Source organism: Pempheris klunzingeri, chromosome 17 (genome assembly GCF_042242105.1).
Source record: "Pempheris klunzingeri isolate RE-2024b chromosome 17, fPemKlu1.hap1, whole genome shotgun sequence".
NCBI classification, from domain to species: Eukaryota; Metazoa; Chordata; class Actinopteri; order Acropomatiformes; family Pempheridae; genus Pempheris; species Pempheris klunzingeri.
In genome coordinates, this window is record NC_092028.1 from 8,169,693 (window position 1) to 8,187,166 (window position 17,474).

The window sequence follows — 17,474 nt, forward strand, 5'->3', positions numbered from 1 at the left end:
GGAAAGTTCATCACGAAGAGCACGACTGAGCCTGTGAAAAGACGCGAAGCATGATGTCCTTCGTGGCTCTGGAGGTGCTTCGTCTGAGAGTCTGAGAGAATTACCCCAAAGATGCAATAGTGATGTCATCGGGGTTATGTAAGTATTGGTGTGGAGGTTTAGAATTTCTACCACAAAGTCTGCCTTAAAAACTAAACATGGAGTCGACACTATGGAGTCGCCTACGAGCTCGACTGCTACAAGGTTTGGTCAAATTTATCGGAGATATATATTTCAACTACTTTTCCACCACACGTCATCCAGCTCTCACTGCTCTTACCCAACAATTAGTTGGCTTGTTTGGCATAATATTCAAGAATTTAATCCAGATCCTAAACCGAGACGGACTGGAAGAAGAATCATATAACTCTCTCTGTTCTAACATTTATCCTGCACACCAAAGAATAAAATGGCATTGCAATATTAGTTATGTCATACTGTCAGAGCAACGCTGGCAAATGATGCACAAGTCTTCAAATGCAGATTATTTGTCAGTTTGCAGTTCAGCTTGAAAAACGTGGCCTCGAGTTATTTCGCTGGTTTTCGTGTTCACGCTGATTAGAAGGCATCAGCACAGGGTCATGTGGTGTTTTTCAAACACCTTGAAGCTGCTCAAACATTTTAAAGGCCCTTAAAAGAGGACTCCACCAATTTACAATTGCACTTAAAAAAAAAGACCAAAAGCCTTCTACATTTTTGATGCAGTTCTACTTTTTTCCTGCTCCAGGTGTGTTTTAGGGGAATAAAACCCTTTGCGCAAAAAATATGGCATGCACACGTTGTTTGTAGAAGTAAATCATCCGCTGAATGTCCTGTAGGACCTGCGCTGCCGTCCATGATGTAATTCTTACATTTTTCTAGTGGAAATGAGTTTAAATTCAGTTTGTGAATTGTCCCTTTTTAAAAAAAACACCCTCTCGTGGATCATTCCAGCGTCTCCACGGTTTGTCTCCTGGGTTTGGTTGACAGCGATGTTTTATTTTAAAAGGTTATCAGCCTTTCAGTGTTGGTCACCTTCAACATGGTGTCTGAACACAGGTACATCAAGCAGTCATATTTTCTTTAAGTTTGTGGGTGGGGGCTTCAATTTCCTAGGGCCAAAGTCTGGAGGAATTTCAGTAGTATTTACTTTTAGAGTGAAAATGCTGTGTGAGAGAAAAAAATGAAGGGAAAGACTGACTCAATGCAAGGGTTTTTTTTGGCATAAATATGGTTATATTAAAAATATTAAATAGACAAAATAATATCCATCATCAGTTATTTGAAATGTCAGTAAGAGTCTCAGCACTGACAAACCCTCATCAGTCACCCTCCACTCTAACTTCTGGGTAATGAGTTCATAAACTTCAGAGCTGAGGGGAACAGGGCACCAGCACTAGAAGAGCCTCTTTTTTTATAACATGTGTGTCAGGTTTTATAGTCATGACTGGTGCGTAATGATCACTGTCACGTGTGTCTGGTCACAGCGGCGCTCAAAATCATCCGAACAAATCCCGCAGGCCTGCAGTCAGACTGCTGTGTGGAGTCCGTGCTTCAGTGTCAGTAGACGGCTCCCATGCTCTGCGTGGCTGCCGGCGCCGCTGATGGTGTGTGGTGCGTCTGGCCCGACTGCTGCAGACCTAAATGTGCACCCTGCTGCTGGTACCAGTTCTGGTGTGAGTACTCTCCCATGCAGGCAGGCGAGGAATCCACTGCGGGCTGATAGTGAGCCTGCCCCCTGCTGGTAGGCTCCATCATGGCATTGCTCTTGATGCTGCTGCTGCTGCCTGTGTTGTTGTTGTTGTTGTTGTTGTTGCTGCTGCTGCTGCTGCTGCTGCTGTTGTTGTTGTTGTTACTGTTGCTCATGTTGTTCTCCCACACAGCTGGGGATGGAGGAGAGTTGCAGGCCATGGAGTCGCTGGCATCTGGACTGTGGTCAAGAGGAATATCCCCGAGTGGAAACTCTCCATTCTTGTAGAGCTTCTTAAACTTTGAGCGACGGTTCTGGAACCAAATTTTGACCTGGAAGGAAGAGCATCAAATGTTATGGTAACGCAAGATTAAAGAACTGAAAAACTCTTCTCTTCCCTCTTCCCTCACTTGTTTTAGCTCTGTTTTTGGTCTTCACCATCCCCAGGAGGGAAATCTCCTTGTGACTATTGGACTTCATGAATGCTTTTTAGCTTGCTCTTCTGCAGCCGTGTAATGCAGCTCTACAGAAATGTTCTGTCGGCTTGCTTCATTAACGTGATTTACACAAGCAAGTACAATAGTCATCAAGTTTGTTCTCCCACTTCTGATCTACACTATTCATCACATGCAACCAGTAAAAAGTATGTTATAATAGATATTACATAGTTTTACAAACATTATCTGTTACTGGTCATTACTCCCAATTATTTACAACTCCTTTAAATGTAATTTGAAGAGAATGTGAGAGCTGCTGTAATGGAACAACATCAAGTCCACAAAGGCGGTAAAGCCGAGTGACAGGACAATCACAGGTTTCACGCTGACTGGGATCGTGCCTTTGTTTTCTCAAAGCTCGATATTGGACGATGACGTTCAGCAGCAGCCGAGTGAAGATGATTCATGTGGCAGTAAATCGCGGGGCCAGACACAGTGTGACTGCATAAACCAGACGAACACAGCGGTGACAAGTGTGAGGGCTGCCTGGACCAGACGCACTGTGTTCTGCTCTCTTCTTAATCTATTCTGTTAAATGTTACAGAGCGGTTTTGCATCGTACGCTGTTGTATTTATTCCCTAAATCGGCGACCACCCTTCAGAACTGTTTGCACTCTTCTGCAACTATCTCGGGAATTTCTCCTTCAATTAAAAGTTCTGCTTTTCAGCCCTGTGCATCCGACACTTCCACTATTTTTCAAAATGAATTCAATCTAATCTCTTTGTCCATCCAGCTGACGTCAATCCGTACACATTAACTGTCACTTCAGCTGTTTTCAGTGCACTCACACTATCCCAGGCGATTCGATGGGACGTTCACATTTCAGCTGCTTTATATGACGGTTCAACTGCTTTCATCTCTTCACATTCACATCAAATGACAGGTCAGTTACTCTACAAATGTCAGTGCTTACTTACAGTCTGACTACAGCGCAAATGCTTTCAGGGGTCACGCTCATACGCTTTAAAGTATTTCAGATCCTTTCAGTGCTTCAATTTCAACTGTTTTAAGTGCCTCAACTTTAAACTGCCACTCCAATTTAACATTTCACATGTATAAAAGTACAATTTGAAGCCTTTTTACGCATGTATTTACGTGTATTGGATTTATTTCAGTGGAAGCCTTCTCACTGTATTATATACTCAGCATATATGCTGAACTGCAGCCTCACCTGTGTCTGCGTGAGGCCCAGCTGTGCGGCCAGCTCGGCCCGCTCCGGCAGGGCCAGGTACTGCGCCGACTGGAATCTCCTCTGCAGGACTGCCAGCTGGTAGCTGGAGTAGATGGTCCGAGGCTTCCGCACCTTCTTCGGCTTCCCGTTGACCATCCGAACCTCCACGTCCGGTTCCTCCTTCACTGTGGGGGGAACAGTACAAAGCCATGTGATATTCCTGCACTCCTGTAGGGACCTTTTGTGTGTTTGTAGAAGCTCTCAGTTAAAAAACGCCGTGGTGCCGTCACCTTTTCATGGAAAATGTAACACGAAGTGAGAAATGAGCTTGTATCAGGCCTCCACAGGGCAGTTTGTGCAGAGAGGTTGTAGCACAAAAATAGCCACGGCTGCTACAACCCCGAAATTTCAAAGAAATTCCGCCAGCACTCTGAACTTATAATTTTGGTCTGAGTGTGTCCCACAGCCGGGGAGGGAGGCGGAGATTTATAGGTGCTTTTCATGTAGCCTAGAGGCCCGCGTGTATACATCCCTCCTCGTTCGTGCTGTTATTCTTGTATCTGATTTTTTTTTGTGCGTGTCTTCCTTTGGTTATGCGACCAACCAGAACATGTATTATTTATGAGCTTAAGGTGGGAAACGGTACGTTTAAAATGACCAGACAGACAGTTTTTATATGCAGTTTATATCAGAAACATAATTCAGTATCATATTTCATAATATCTACACATGTTTTATTCATTGAACAGATTTAATTAAGATGTTTTAAAATAATCCTAATTCATTTTTAATACTTCGTCCATATCTATCATCAATGAACATACATTTTCATATGTGTCAATAGAGACTCAATGTGAATTTCACTTATCAGTTTCTATAACTTGTTGAAACGTCTGCACTACCTTACACTGAGCACACTGACGTAATGTAATCAGTATCTTTTCTATGAGTTTACATTCTACAATTAAAAACAAGTATCTACAAGTGTTTTGAATTGATTGAATAAATGAAAATTAAGAAATATAGAGGAAAGATTAAGAAGTACTCTAAGGGGGGTGGGGGTGCATTTACATCTAAAAATCTGGCTGCTATTTGTTGCTTAGTTGTTGCCCCGTACTTATTTTTCCCCATCTATTTGCTACTTTACTCACATTAGTCATCATTACCTTATTATTTCTTGTTGGAGGGTTTATTTATTATTAGTTATTTGTAATGTTTTTTATCTATTGTCATATTTTTCACCTGATTGAGTCACCTCTTTGTGCATTCATTTTTTTTTTTGTCTATTTGTTTGCCACAGGCGTCGCATGATAAGGCGCCGTCCCCTCTGGATGATTCGAAGGCAAAGGCTAACTGACATGTCGTGACACCTGACGTACGTGGCTGTGGGCCAAAGTCCCCTGGGGCCATTTCCAAGAGTCAACTCCCAACTGGAATGTCAAAAACAGTACACCCGTCTGTCGGGTTTGTTTTCCCTCTGTAGTTTGCACATTGTCCAATCTCAAAAAAAAAAAAAAAAAGAGCCAGAAGAAAAGGTTTTTGAACGCAGTCTGGCTGTAGGGGAGCTTAAGTGATGGTTTTTGTTCCAAATGTTGTCTTTTATGTTCCTGTACTGTTAGTGAATACTGGTATTTTACCATATTGTTCATAATACTGTACGATTAGTTTATTTGTGTTAGCATAGATCAGTTAGTGTATCTATTTAGTGCACATGAGCCAATTGTGTGTTAAAGAATTACTACTTCGTGCCAAATATAGGTGAGGTAGAACAGTCACAAGCTACAACTAGGCCATGGCGTCCATCCAAAGGCCTTTGGGCTGAACTCTATTTTCCTTTCAGAATGAAATCTAAAAGAAGTTCAAGGACGAGATGATGAACAGGTTAGTTACAGAAACAGCAACAAGAAACGATAACTTGGAGAATTTACTTCCTGCAGCTTGTCATTCTCCAGGCTGAACCTTTAGCTCCCCTGAAATGATCTCTTGCCCCCCCCCCCCCACCACCACCCCCCCACAGCCCTTGGTGTAAAAGAAGAAGCTGCTCCACTGGCAATAAATGATAGATTGAGCTTATTTGAGTTCTTCTTGCAGCTAAATAAAATTCTATTGATTATAAATGCTACATCTGCAGCCCCATGGTTGATCTATTAATTCAGATAGTTTTGGAGAAATGCATTTGGTACAAACTTTACTTTTATAGCTGAAAAGACAACTCAAACAAGCAGGAGTGAGTGTTTCAGGCAAGTCCCGGGTCTCCCCCTCTTGCGTCTTGCATTCACTTTAAACCTTAGTAAGTCTCCAAGTCCTCTAATGGTTTGGAGATTTGGAGGATCAAGACTGAGAGAGCATCAACTAAATGCTGCAAAATGTGACTAACATGCAGCAGTGAAATCACAGTAACTTCATTTTTCCCCCCCGTGCGTAAAACTCGTGCGCAATTTAGATGGCAAGACGTGAGCACTTGTCCCACATCAGCCTCAGGTGGTCAGTGTGGCTTTTCCAGTTCTGCAAAGATGGAGAGGGTGTCTGATACAGCTGAGCAGGAGGGGAAAACATCACTTCTTCTCTGTGTAACGTTGTTTTTAGTCATTTGCCCCCCAGCTCCGGTTAGAGACATTCGAACTTTTCATATTGGCGTTAACGTACCTCCGTCTTGCAGCGTCGCCTGTGCCTCCCTGCTGAACGCGCCGTGCTCCCTGTAGGCTGCGTGGGGGTAGGAGTATTCTGCCTTAGCGACAGGGTAGGTGCCGCCAGCACCCATCCCGTTCAGGTTATAGTGGTGGTACGTGTACGGGTTCATGTGCTGAGCCGCGTACGGCTGTTGCGCCGCGTAGAAATCCTGCGAGCTGTGGAGCGCGCTCTGGCCGCTGAAGAAGCCCATGTCTGTGGATGAAGACTCCGGCAGGGTCGGGGAATCCTTGGTAGCCGAGATGGAGCTCCCAGCCACGGGGAGGGAAGGCTTCTTCTCCTCGAAGGCAGGTGAGGATTGCCCGTTCATTTTCAGCCCTTTTTTGTTGTTGTTGTTGTTGTTGTTTGCTCTAAACTGTAACCCAGGAGTGCTCACAAGTCCCCGCAGTCTGAAGCTGGCGTTCCCAAACTCCCTTGACGCAGCAGCCGGGCTGTCCACCGTGGCGGCGCCCAACCCAACTAGAGCTCGTAATTACAGGGCGCGCCGAGCAGAGCCAAGCCGGGCAGGACAGAGGGGAGTGGATGTCTCCTTCTCATTGGCTCGCCTGCTCGCTCCCTGCCTCTGCCCCGAGGCCAAGACAGCGCTGACTGTCGCCTGTCTGGCTCCCTTCTTCTCCCCACAGAAACCTCCAGTAAGCCTCTCCTCGGGCCTGCACCAGAGCGCGTAAACAGTTGGCAAGCCAGTAAAAGTCCTCCAACTAACATTTACCTCCACATATCTGGGAGACTTAACAACAGGCACGACTCTCGGCGGAGTAGATGGAAGATTAAGGAAGCAATGCGCGCATAATGAGGATGTGATAAGGTGTGTTTACGCATTAGCTTTAGGGTGCCGTCTCCCATTCACATGCAGATACGGAGCCAAGTGCTGCTGTCGACCCACGTTGGGAGTTATTTACACTTAATCAAGGCTTATTTTAAAAAAAAGCTTTTCCGTCTTTACATGTGTTGACTTGGCTTCTCCCATGCCCCAGGGGAGAGGAAAAAAACAGCCACCATAAACTTACAATAAACTTTGGGTGTTTGTAGCATTCCTAAGTGGGCACATGGTGGTGACACTGCATGGGGCTGCTGCAGTTACTAAATAAAGACCAAATCTATAGAAAAACGAGCTGAGGGTTATTTATTTCGGTGTCAAGTCAAACCTGACTGTGTATATCTGAGATGTGTTCTAAAATCCTTTTCACTCTTTTTACAATCTACACATACTAACTACAATAAAAATAGAAGTGAAGTGAAGTGACGTACATTCACCACCAGATGTCACTGCTGAGTCTTGAACTGAAATGAAATGGGAACAAGAAGACTCCAGGTGACCGCCAGCTACATTACCTGCACTCCCTGTTAACTCATTTTTGCAATACACTGACAATATATCCATTACTGTGTTTCCATTCACTCAGTCACAAAGGTGTTCTGTTCAGATCTTATATGATTTGCAGATTGTTTTTTAAACCATATTGTTGAAGATTTTTTTTTTTCAATTAAGGTGAGCTACACCACAATGTTTCCACATACTCCTCGCCAACTGCACAAGCATTCCCCGGTTGGAAGTCAGCTCAATACGAGGGCACAGGAACACTTGACTGAGAACAATGTAACCTCATATGACACTCGGAAGCTCACAACAGTACAGAGGAGCTTAATGAACCAAAGAGGAAAAACCTCTGACACATTTTCATATCCAGGATCCTAAAATCACAAAACTGTCAGGTTTCTTTTTTTTTTTTACATTTTTTTATTAGCATTTGTCTTTCTCTATGTCATATATGGTAAACCCTCGAGTCCTTGCAAAATTAAGTTCCCAGAAATGTACAGCTTGATTTTTCTTCAGCGAAACCCGCCTTCTTCTGCACGACAAACCGTCACATCTCAGGATGCAGAGTTCCCTCTCCGGTCACATATCGAGCATCAAAAGCACTTTGTGTGACTGACCAAGCTCTCGGTGGCGAGGTTTGTTCTGTTCTTACGCATTATAAAAAAAGGGGACAGTGTGAATACATCGGGCCTTGGATGAACAGAGGCGCTTGGCAATGTTATATACAAACAGGAAGTAGGAGTGCAGGGCAGGGGGGCAGGGGGGGGTATAGGAGACCCCAGTGGGGTGATGAATGTCCTCCTCTCCTTGTGGCATGGTCCCAAGTGGACAGAAGAGCAAATTCCCTGTATGGTCCACGAATCCCAGAATGCCTTGTGAGCGAGTGAGACCACTCAGGGTGAAAAAAGGGTGAGTGGGTGGGGGCAAAGGTCATAGTAAGAATGTGAGAAGGGAGGGGTTGTTCTGACAGCCTCCATTTTCAAAGCCTTTCTTCAGGTGACCGAGTTTAACTCTGGGGTGATTCTTCAAAACCGCAGAAAATCACAGAAATTCAGACATTCAGTTTCAGGGTTGGTTGGCAAATCGAACGGAACAGGTAGAATTCGGTGATAGAAACAGACCAACCAACCCACGTTTACCCTCGGTTACACTCCGAGAACAGACCGAGCGTGTGGTTTTTTTTTTGTTTTGTTTTTGTTAATATATATAATACATGTATGTATAAGTACTGTATATGTATTCTTTATTGTTATTTTACAAGATTCCCTGATGGCCAGTGCAGAGAGAAACAGAGGGGACAAATGAGGGAGACTTGTCCAATTTTACATACAGTAAAAACCAGTGGTGGGAGGAGAGAGGAGGGGCACAGTGCCTGGATTTGTCCATAGGGAGGAGCACGTTGTGTCAGATCAACCCCAGTCAGATTGGAAGGAAGAGACAGGAGGGAGGGAGAGCAGAAGGCTGAGGGCTGAGGGAGGACTAGGAGGAGCGGCACGTCCACCCACTCAGTTTGTGTTATTCTGTCGGGTTGTCTTCAGTTGGTCAGCTGGTTTGTTTGCTTGCTGGGTTGTTGAAGTGTTCGTGGTCTCCTCGTCCTCCTCCCCTCGTCCCTCCCGGGTTGAAGTGAACGATCAACGGCGGTCTGACTGGCCCGCATCTTCCCGGACAGGAGGACCGATGGTTTCACTCTCTCTGCACAGAAAGGGGTTGAGTGGGGAGAGTGAAAGCTGAGATCTTACAGAATCTTGTGTTTATAGTAAACACGTTAGATATATTCTTATATTTAACAGACAGATATGACAGGATTAATATTCGGGATGTTAATAATCAGCCCTCGAGCTGTTAAGTGACTGAGAATTTTGATCAATGAATACTATCAGTTAAGTGTTGTGAAAAAAATCCCAAAAGTATTACCAAAAGTTAACCTAACACATGAGATACAGAGCACAATGTGGCGTCTGTGCACCTCTCCACACACCGGTGCTAAGCAGTGGACCATTTCGCAGCAGTGGCAAATAGAGCTCGCACCATGTTCTAATAGTGTGGCAGCAACACTTCTCTATGGGACCGCTGACCATCCACTGCAGCAAGTTCTTTCTAAATAGTACATTTTAATCTGAACACTTAACAAGGGTTGGCTATCAGTCAGGAAAAAAAGTTAAACTGAATTTGCATTCGTAACATTTGGTGAGCTGCTCAGTATGTATGACACCAGGACAGTGTATGTGGCAACTTGTAAACTAGTGCTAAAACTAGGGGACAGGCCCCCTGGGGCGACACCGAGCCCCTGCACACAAGGTTGGGACGACCAGGGGGTGGAAAACGAAGAGAGGAACTTGCCAACTTCATTTTTTAATTTCAATAAACTTCAATTTTATCAGTTGTTTACTATTTAGAGACTAGAGTCGGGCCAATTAAACACTTTCAAACCAGTCTGATATTAAAACTGGAGTGCACACGAACTTTTCATTAAACCGCACACGCTTTCTTCCCTCCGCCCACCTTTCAATGGTCTCCACTAGAGGTTCCGTTTATAGCCTTAACACACATAATATTATTTTAATCACGTCGTCACATTGCTTATTACTAATGCAATACAAGTTGCATTTAGTGCTGTTGGCACATGCTGCTAATGTAGGTTCCTTTATAATTTGCCAAAATATTTCATATTGCCAAATGCCAGCTCAGTCAGCTCGTATAAATTCTAACTGCTGGTACACCGGGCCAGACTGGCAAAAGCAGCTTTCGGTAGTGACTGTGGACAGGCGCGCACCGCTGGAAACATCTTTACATCTGTTGCTGACCTTATGTTAGCTTCTTGGCTTTGTTGTAGAGCGAGTCGACCACTTTGCTCATGTTCTGAATGGTCTCCAGGGCCGCCTCGTACGTCTTGTCAACTACTGGCTCGTCAAAGACAATCAGCACACCTTCGCCTTGGTCCAAAATACCTGTTAGGGAGGGTGAAAAAGGGGGTGAAAGCAGAGGGGGGGGGGTGAAAAGCTGCCAATTACAGGAGCGCCCAATTAGCTTGGTTAATTTCCCCCATCAAAAAAACTATTTGTGGCAAAGTAACAAAGCAACGGCAATGAAACACCTCCAAATCTTTTAAGCATTACTTTAGCTTGAGTGCAAATCACATCCGTCCGTTGGAAACAACCACAAAAAAGAAGGAAACACTACTACAACACAATATTTAGCGCACACGAACAGAGCTGCACAGACTCATACCGTGAAACTTCTCATCCAGGATCATCTGTGATAATTTCCTCTCCACGTCGCCCTGCAAGGCAGACACAGTCAGACTGTAGGTAGGTCACTGTAAAAAGCTGGCGAATTACAAGGATCGAGCTTCAAGGTTTAGGGTTCACCTTCACCGTCACATAGGACAGGACGGCGCAATGAAATGCAGTGCAGGCAACTTGTGTATAATGAAAGTGAAAGTCTGAGTGTAAACGCTGACATAGACGAGCAAAGTCTTACCTTAGAGAGTTTGATAAGGGAGGAGATGTGTGCTATCTATTCGAGACAAGAAGGACAAGCATAATGATTTCAGACCAAGTATTCTCAGTGTGCTTACTCATATTTACTGAGGATGTTTAGTTTAATATAACCAACCACTGATTTTCACCAACAACATTATTAACTCCTTACTTTGCTGAGATAATGTAACTAAATCTGGATGAATTCTGGGGCACTGAGCAAAGTCGGCATATTTAAGGTCCCATATCTTTTCTGAACTAAAAATGAAAAAAAAAAAGCTTACCTGGACCCTGGAGAAAGGTTCGATGACCCTGATGAGGTTCTGCTCCAGCAGGTTGTCATACAGCTTGGTCAGATGGGTGCTGATGATGGGGTCATCCCTCAGCTCTGCTTTGTACTCTGTTAGTGCCTTGGGGGGAGGTGGGAGAAAGACATTTAAAGCACACAGAAAGACGGACGGTGTTCCGTCTCATGCGCAATGCTGTGACAGGGCATCATCAAACTGTAGACACAAACCTTTTCAAAGTCTGCGAGCGACCGGTTCTTGCTGGCTTGTGCCACACATTTCAGCGAGTCTGTCTGTAGAAAAACAATACAAACAAAAGGTTATGGGCACACTTTATCAAGAGAGACTGAAGAATGGCTACACATGGGATAATGTGCTGTGTCCACCAGGCAAAAAGAAATTGGGGTTGTTGGCAGTGTAAACCTTTGCAAAGCCAATAAAGCACAGACCTCCTGACCTAGGACTGGACTCCACACAGTGGGAAACACCTTCACAGTGAAGCTAGCAGACACACCTTGTGGCCCCACAAATGTAGTTATTTAATAACGTGTTCTTGGTCTTGGTCAGATGTAGGTAGTAAGTGAGCTAGCCGGACATGCTAAAAATCTTAGCTTGTGTTTAGGGTGGTGTGGCGGCCGTGCCTGGTTACTGTGGCTAAGCTGCGATTGGAACATCACTGTTCTGGGGCAGGGATTAGCAAACGGTCAGTTAAATTGCAATTAAAATGGAATCAAATTCAAATTAGGAATGGAGAGTGCTACCTGTCTGCCAGCATACCGCAGAGCTAGCTTGCCACTGATGAGGGCCTGGACATCTTCTGGCCTGAAACAGATATAACAGAGAGACATCAGACACAGCAGAGCAAAAAAAAAAAGTTGTACGTCTTACATTAAATTGTTTAAAACCCAGCATTCTCTGAATAAAGAAAACGTGTATCATGATGAATACTTATTTTATTCTTAAATGTGCAAGCCTGTGTAGCGTGATGTGGTTCTGAGCGTGGGTTTGGCAGTCTATCATGTATCTGAGTGGCGCACCACGTACGCGTTGAGCATGATTTTGCAGAGCAGCATGTATTTGAGGGCTGTGATAGCTCTGGGGCTGTCAATGGAGTCGTAGCCCTCAAAGGCCTCATAGAAGTAAGAGTACGCCGTCTTCCAGTCTTTCTCCTCCGCTGCGTGAATGATCCCTGGAACACAACCAAACACACACATAAATGCCAGGTTCACTGCAATGGAAAATAGCTACTTCAGTTTTCTCCACCTACCATGTTTTTATGAACTTATACACTCTGGTTTACTTGTGTTTGAAGGAGTAAGTAGTGTTCAACAAGTAGAATGTACACCTAGAGCTACATGCAGTACAGTGATTTGGTTAAGTCCTGCTCTGTACCTGACTGCATGTCTAAAGCTGCTTGTAGTTTGGGTGGGCAGTAGATGGCGTTGGCGGTTGTCCTGGCAGATGTGAGAGCAGCGCGGGCCTTGGGCAGGTTGCTGAGTGCATGGTATGTCTTACTCTCCAGCAGCTGAACCTCCACCAGCAGGGCCTTGTCGTCCATCTTCTTCAGCTCCTGCAGCAACTGGGAGCCTGGAGAGAGGAGGGCGTTTAGAGTCAGCGCACTGCTTTCTGTAGGGTTCCTTTGTGTTTAGTCGGCACACTGACCCAGTGTACGAGCTGTTTTTAGTCCTTTGTTTTTGGATGGGAAACTACCCCCATTAGAAGAATGACAAATTTTACCCCAAATATGAGGATGAGAACTAAAAAAGGGCACTGCAGGGGTCAGAAAACAACATCCTCAAGCCAACATTCCCCATCCATCCTGTATTTGTGTTTTATAAACAAGGTTTCTTTAGTCCTCTTAACATTCTCTAACTGCCGATATAACCAAAAACAACGCTTACCAAGTTGTAGAGCCTCCTGGTAGCACTTTGTGTCAAAATACAGTGAGATGAGACGAGCCTGAGGAGAGAGGAGAACAAGGTTATTTCACGGCCCAGGAAAAGTACGCAAAACGTTCTGAGTAGTGAAGAGCAGTTTATAATATGCCTACACACACAGGAAGGGATGCTTATTTTTCAAGAACTTCCTTATATAATTATCTGATGCAACAACCATCAACAGTTGGTTAATTATTTTAAAAAGTGGCCCAACACAAAGTTCACATCTAATAACAGTGTTTTTAAACTGCTGGAGCAAAAATCGCCCCCAAAAAAAGTAAATTAAGGCGTGTTATCGTTCTGTCATTGAATCCACACTGACTCCTTCTTCTGTAAACAGCATCCTGCATCTGGCAGCAGCTGCTCCTGTGAGCGGTGTCTGGCCTGCCTTCACCGGCTGACCAACAGCAGAAAGTTACTGAACTAGAACAGCCTTCATGTCAGCTCCGTGGGAAGAAATCAACAGTGTTTTCATGTAGCCTGCTGATTTATTGATTTTATTTCCCCCGCCCACCTGGCGAGTGTGTGTGTGTGTGTGTGTGAGAGTAAATGAAACATACAGCTAACACACAGACAGGGAGCCTTGATCAATGGAGACACAGCGAGTTCAAAACACATAAACAGTAGGACGGCTGTGTGATTAAAACAGCCGTCTGTCCACTAAATGCCACAAAAATAGACTCAAAGTGTAAAAAAACATGGAGGGACTTGAATCGGCACAGAGGCGTGTCTGTTCTGTGAGACGCGATTTATGGACATCAAAAACACTTCTAAAAAGCTGCCTATGGGGATTGCCCTTTACACTTAAGATTGTGGTGATGAATGACTTTTTGTCTGTATTGTACAAATGGCCAGAGAAGTTTAAAATATTACACACAACAAATAATGCTAATTTGTCTAATGTCTAATTTATGTCTTAATTTTAGGAAAAATTAGATAACTCTTAGCCCAATCATTTAGATATGAGAAAAAAGGGCTAGACTATCTGCTAAGTTATGCACTGTTGCACTGCACTGCTGTGTCTAGTCCAGCTGCTGAAGACTCCTGCTCAAATAGAACACTTCACTTTCACTTTGACCGGGAGATTGGATTCATGCCCAAGAAAGTTTTTTTCCACACAGCTCGCTAAACCAGACAGCCGCCAGAAGACAAGCTAATCCTAACATTGAGGTGGCCTGTCTGTCTGGGCTGCTGGACAAACAGCACCAGTGAGTCATATTGCTGTTTGTTTGGAAAAGTTATCTAGTTATCTAGTGCCACTTGAATATGAACGACCTACAAAGAGAGCTCCAGAGGCTGAACAAAAACGCTTAATGTGAACAAGCCCTGCGACACCACCAGGCCTCACCTCCAGTGCCTGTCTGAGGAAGGTCCTCTTCTCAGCCTTGGCCCATTCTATGCACTCCAGACAGAGTTCTACCTCCTGACCAGTGGCGGCCTCCATGTCCAAGAAAAGGTCCAGCAGGGAGCGGACCAGCCGGGCTGCCTTGGCCTTGGAGATGGAGTTGAGGAAGGGACGCACATACTTCAGTAGACCCCCAAGCTCTGGGAAGAGGGTGAAATGAAAGAAGAAAAAACTGTGTAAATAGAAAAACAGTCGAAAATAAGCTTATGGTCAATCTGCCACAATGGCTAGTGATTGCAAACAGTTTATTTAAGTAAGTCAGATTATTCAAGAGATGCAAAACACTCTGCTACTTCTGTAATGTTTCCTAACAGATAGAATTAAAACTCTTTAATCACAATATCACAGAAATTTCAAGTAGTCTAATGATTTGGGGAAAAGTTAGGGGTTCTGATCGAGTCTTATTTGCAAGTAGGGAGCAATTTCGGACCCAACCTGGGCCTGTAGAGTGCCACTTAACTTCATGACAGTCATGCTTTCTTTCCGTTCCATTGTTCTGATGAATTCCAGCATTTCCACTGGCCCAAATTTGAGGCAGGGACAAACTTTAAATCCTAAGGACACTAAGCCTATTCCTTCATCAGTTACATTGCTTTTTTAAAAGGTTTTTCACAAGAAAGTCTACAGATATCTTACAAGAGGTTTGCTGACATTGCTTATATCTAAACTTAAAGAGCAACTTCCTTAAGAGATTTCCATTGACAAACATTCCTGATCTAGTACTAAAGTGACTCAATGTCTTAATACAGCCTGTAAAAAGACACTTTCATACAACTATGTGGCAGCTTTTTGCAATAAATACAGCAATCCGATCTCTTCCTTCAGTATCCTTTACTCCTGGATCCTGTACTTGTGTAAAAAACAACTTTTATTTATGCTGAATCAAAGGAAAAGTCCTGTGTTGTGAACAAATATTAGGTCAATGGACTCAGTTGCAGTCCGCAGCCAATGACGTCAGGATTCCCTCATAAGGCTTTGTAAGGAGACATGATTTGTTAGTCCACCCATATTTCTTTGCCACACAGAGGTTCACAGAGAGTTTTTTTGAGATGAGGTGAACAGTTAATATTTACATTTGACAGCACTCTTTCACGATTTGACCACAATACCAGATCACAATGGACAGAAGTTAAAAATCTGTCCAACTTGGGAGAGAAAATTTTTTTGTGAGTCTTCATTGTAAGCAAAATCAAACTACGTTACAAGATGTGTCAGTAGGAGAACAATCCAATTAGACCAAAGTGAGTGTCACTTCTTCATCATGTGGACACTGAGTCATGACTTGTGTGTGTGTGTGTGTGTGTGTGTGTGTGTGTGTGTGTGTGTGTGTGTGTGTGTGTGTGTGTGTGTGTGTGTGTGTGTGTGTGTGTGTGTGTGTGTGCGTGGCTGGGGTTTGAGACCTGTAGTGTTGAGTCAAAACAAACCTATTTAAACAGTATCACATAATGCATTGTGGGCACGCAAATCAAACAGGACCTAGAAGTGTGAACACATCATGTTACCTGCAGCCTGTCCTGTCTTGGCCAGCAGCCCACCCAGCTCCAGGATGCTCTGCTCTTTAACACGAACCGCCTCCTCATCACTATCCTGGATGTCCCGCTTCACTACAACACACACACACACAAACACATATCATGATGTAATCTGATCCGTATTCACACGAATCGCCGCGATATACAAACATTAAGAATGCTGCTGTTGCAAAATCCTTCCCCGTGTCTCTGGAGACTAGCATCAAGTCATGTTTTAACATGGACAGGTTTGGTTGGATGGCGAGGAGCCAAGGGGCTAGCAGAAAGCTGTGAAATATCGGACCTGTCAAATTAAACAATAAACGTTAGTGACAGCGACATAGCTGCGCTTTAGTAATCAACATAAGACATGATACGGTACATGAGCATGAAGTAAAAGCTGTGACAAAGTAGGTGATGCTAAGAGAGTCAACTCAGTTTCAAATGAATTTCTTTGACGGCCTGACATCTGACAAGACGGGGCAAAGCTAGCTGCTAACAACGTTAGCTGCATGCTAATGTTAACTAGCCAGCTGTCACCCAAGCTCCAGTCAAATGAATGAGCCAGGCTAGCTGACGTTAGCTTGTCTGATAAGCTAGCCGGTATGCTTCTAGCCGGCTAGCCCACTGCTGCTGACTCACTGTGCAAGCTACGAGGAAAAAAGACACGGCCAGCACTGGGCTAGCTAACCTAGCTTAGCTGCTAGCTGGCTAACAGCAAAGATGGCTAACCCAGCTGCTCCACATTTGATAGAGGGCTGTATTGCTTTAGCGTCTGAGCATACAACTATGTTCTCTCCAATGCCATACTATGTAGTTTATATTTACCTATTGAATGTAAGATATCGATAGAGGCATTCCGGTCTGTTCCAAGAAGAGACTGAGCTCTCTGAAACTCAGCCACTGCCGCGGCTGCCATCTTTCCTCTGCCTGCCTCCGCTCCGCTCTGCCCGGTTGTTTTCCGGTCAGGTCGTTCACATGGTCGGAACAATGCTGCCCCCTACCGGTGATGCCGAGCTCCGCCTGCCGAGAAGTACAGGCACCTCCAGCAACTATTAAAATCCTTAATCATTTCTGATTTCACATTTTGATGTGTCTGCTTCCTTGTAATAGATGATCTGTCTATTATAGCTTATGGTGATTTAGACTGATCAGTGCCAGGAAGAGTGTTTCAACAGGCAAACTCTTTTCATGTCTCTAAGGTGAGTTTTTATGCATTGCATTTCAGACAGTTATACTATGGATTATAATTAGGTTTTTACATGACAAGAATGTCATCTCATGTAACAAATATAGCTGAAGTAGAGATCAATATATGCTAGTAACAATGTTTGATTAGCAGCTGTGGACGCACCATCAACAGGGCTGATTTTGTAGCTGCAGAAAAGCCAGAGCAGGCCAAGATCACTTGGTCCACATTTAAAAAAGGGAGGAAAAAAAGTAAATAAATAGGGAAATTTCACACCGGACAA

At 44.2% G+C, this 17,474-nt stretch overlaps 2 protein-coding genes across 2 annotated transcripts; both read right to left on the reverse strand.

The window, feature by feature from the left end:
- Positions 1–1,578: 1,578 nt before the first annotated feature.
- On the reverse strand, positions 1,579–6,375 carry LOC139217197 (homeobox protein Dlx3b-like). Its single transcript, XM_070848506.1, has 3 exons — positions 6,024–6,375; positions 3,378–3,562; positions 1,579–2,040 (listed from the first exon to the last, which is right to left on the reverse strand). Exons 1-3 carry the CDS (start codon positions 6,373–6,375, stop codon positions 1,579–1,581), a joined length of 999 nt encoding a protein of 332 aa, XP_070704607.1.
- A 2,228-nt stretch (positions 6,376–8,603) lies between these two features.
- LOC139216902 (26S proteasome non-ATPase regulatory subunit 11A) lies at positions 8,604–16,936 on the reverse strand. Its single transcript, XM_070848135.1, has 13 exons — positions 16,831–16,936; positions 15,994–16,095; positions 14,435–14,631; positions 13,051–13,108; positions 12,542–12,736; positions 12,194–12,338; positions 11,911–11,971; positions 11,380–11,442; positions 11,147–11,272; positions 10,864–10,899; positions 10,612–10,663; positions 10,188–10,331; positions 8,604–9,075 (listed from the first exon to the last, which is right to left on the reverse strand). The coding sequence occupies exons 1-12, from the start codon at positions 16,919–16,921 to the stop codon at positions 10,189–10,191; spliced, it is 1,269 nt and encodes a 422-aa protein (XP_070704236.1). The 5' UTR covers positions 16,922–16,936; the 3' UTR covers positions 8,604–9,075; position 10,188.
- Positions 16,937–17,474: the final 538 nt, after the last annotated feature.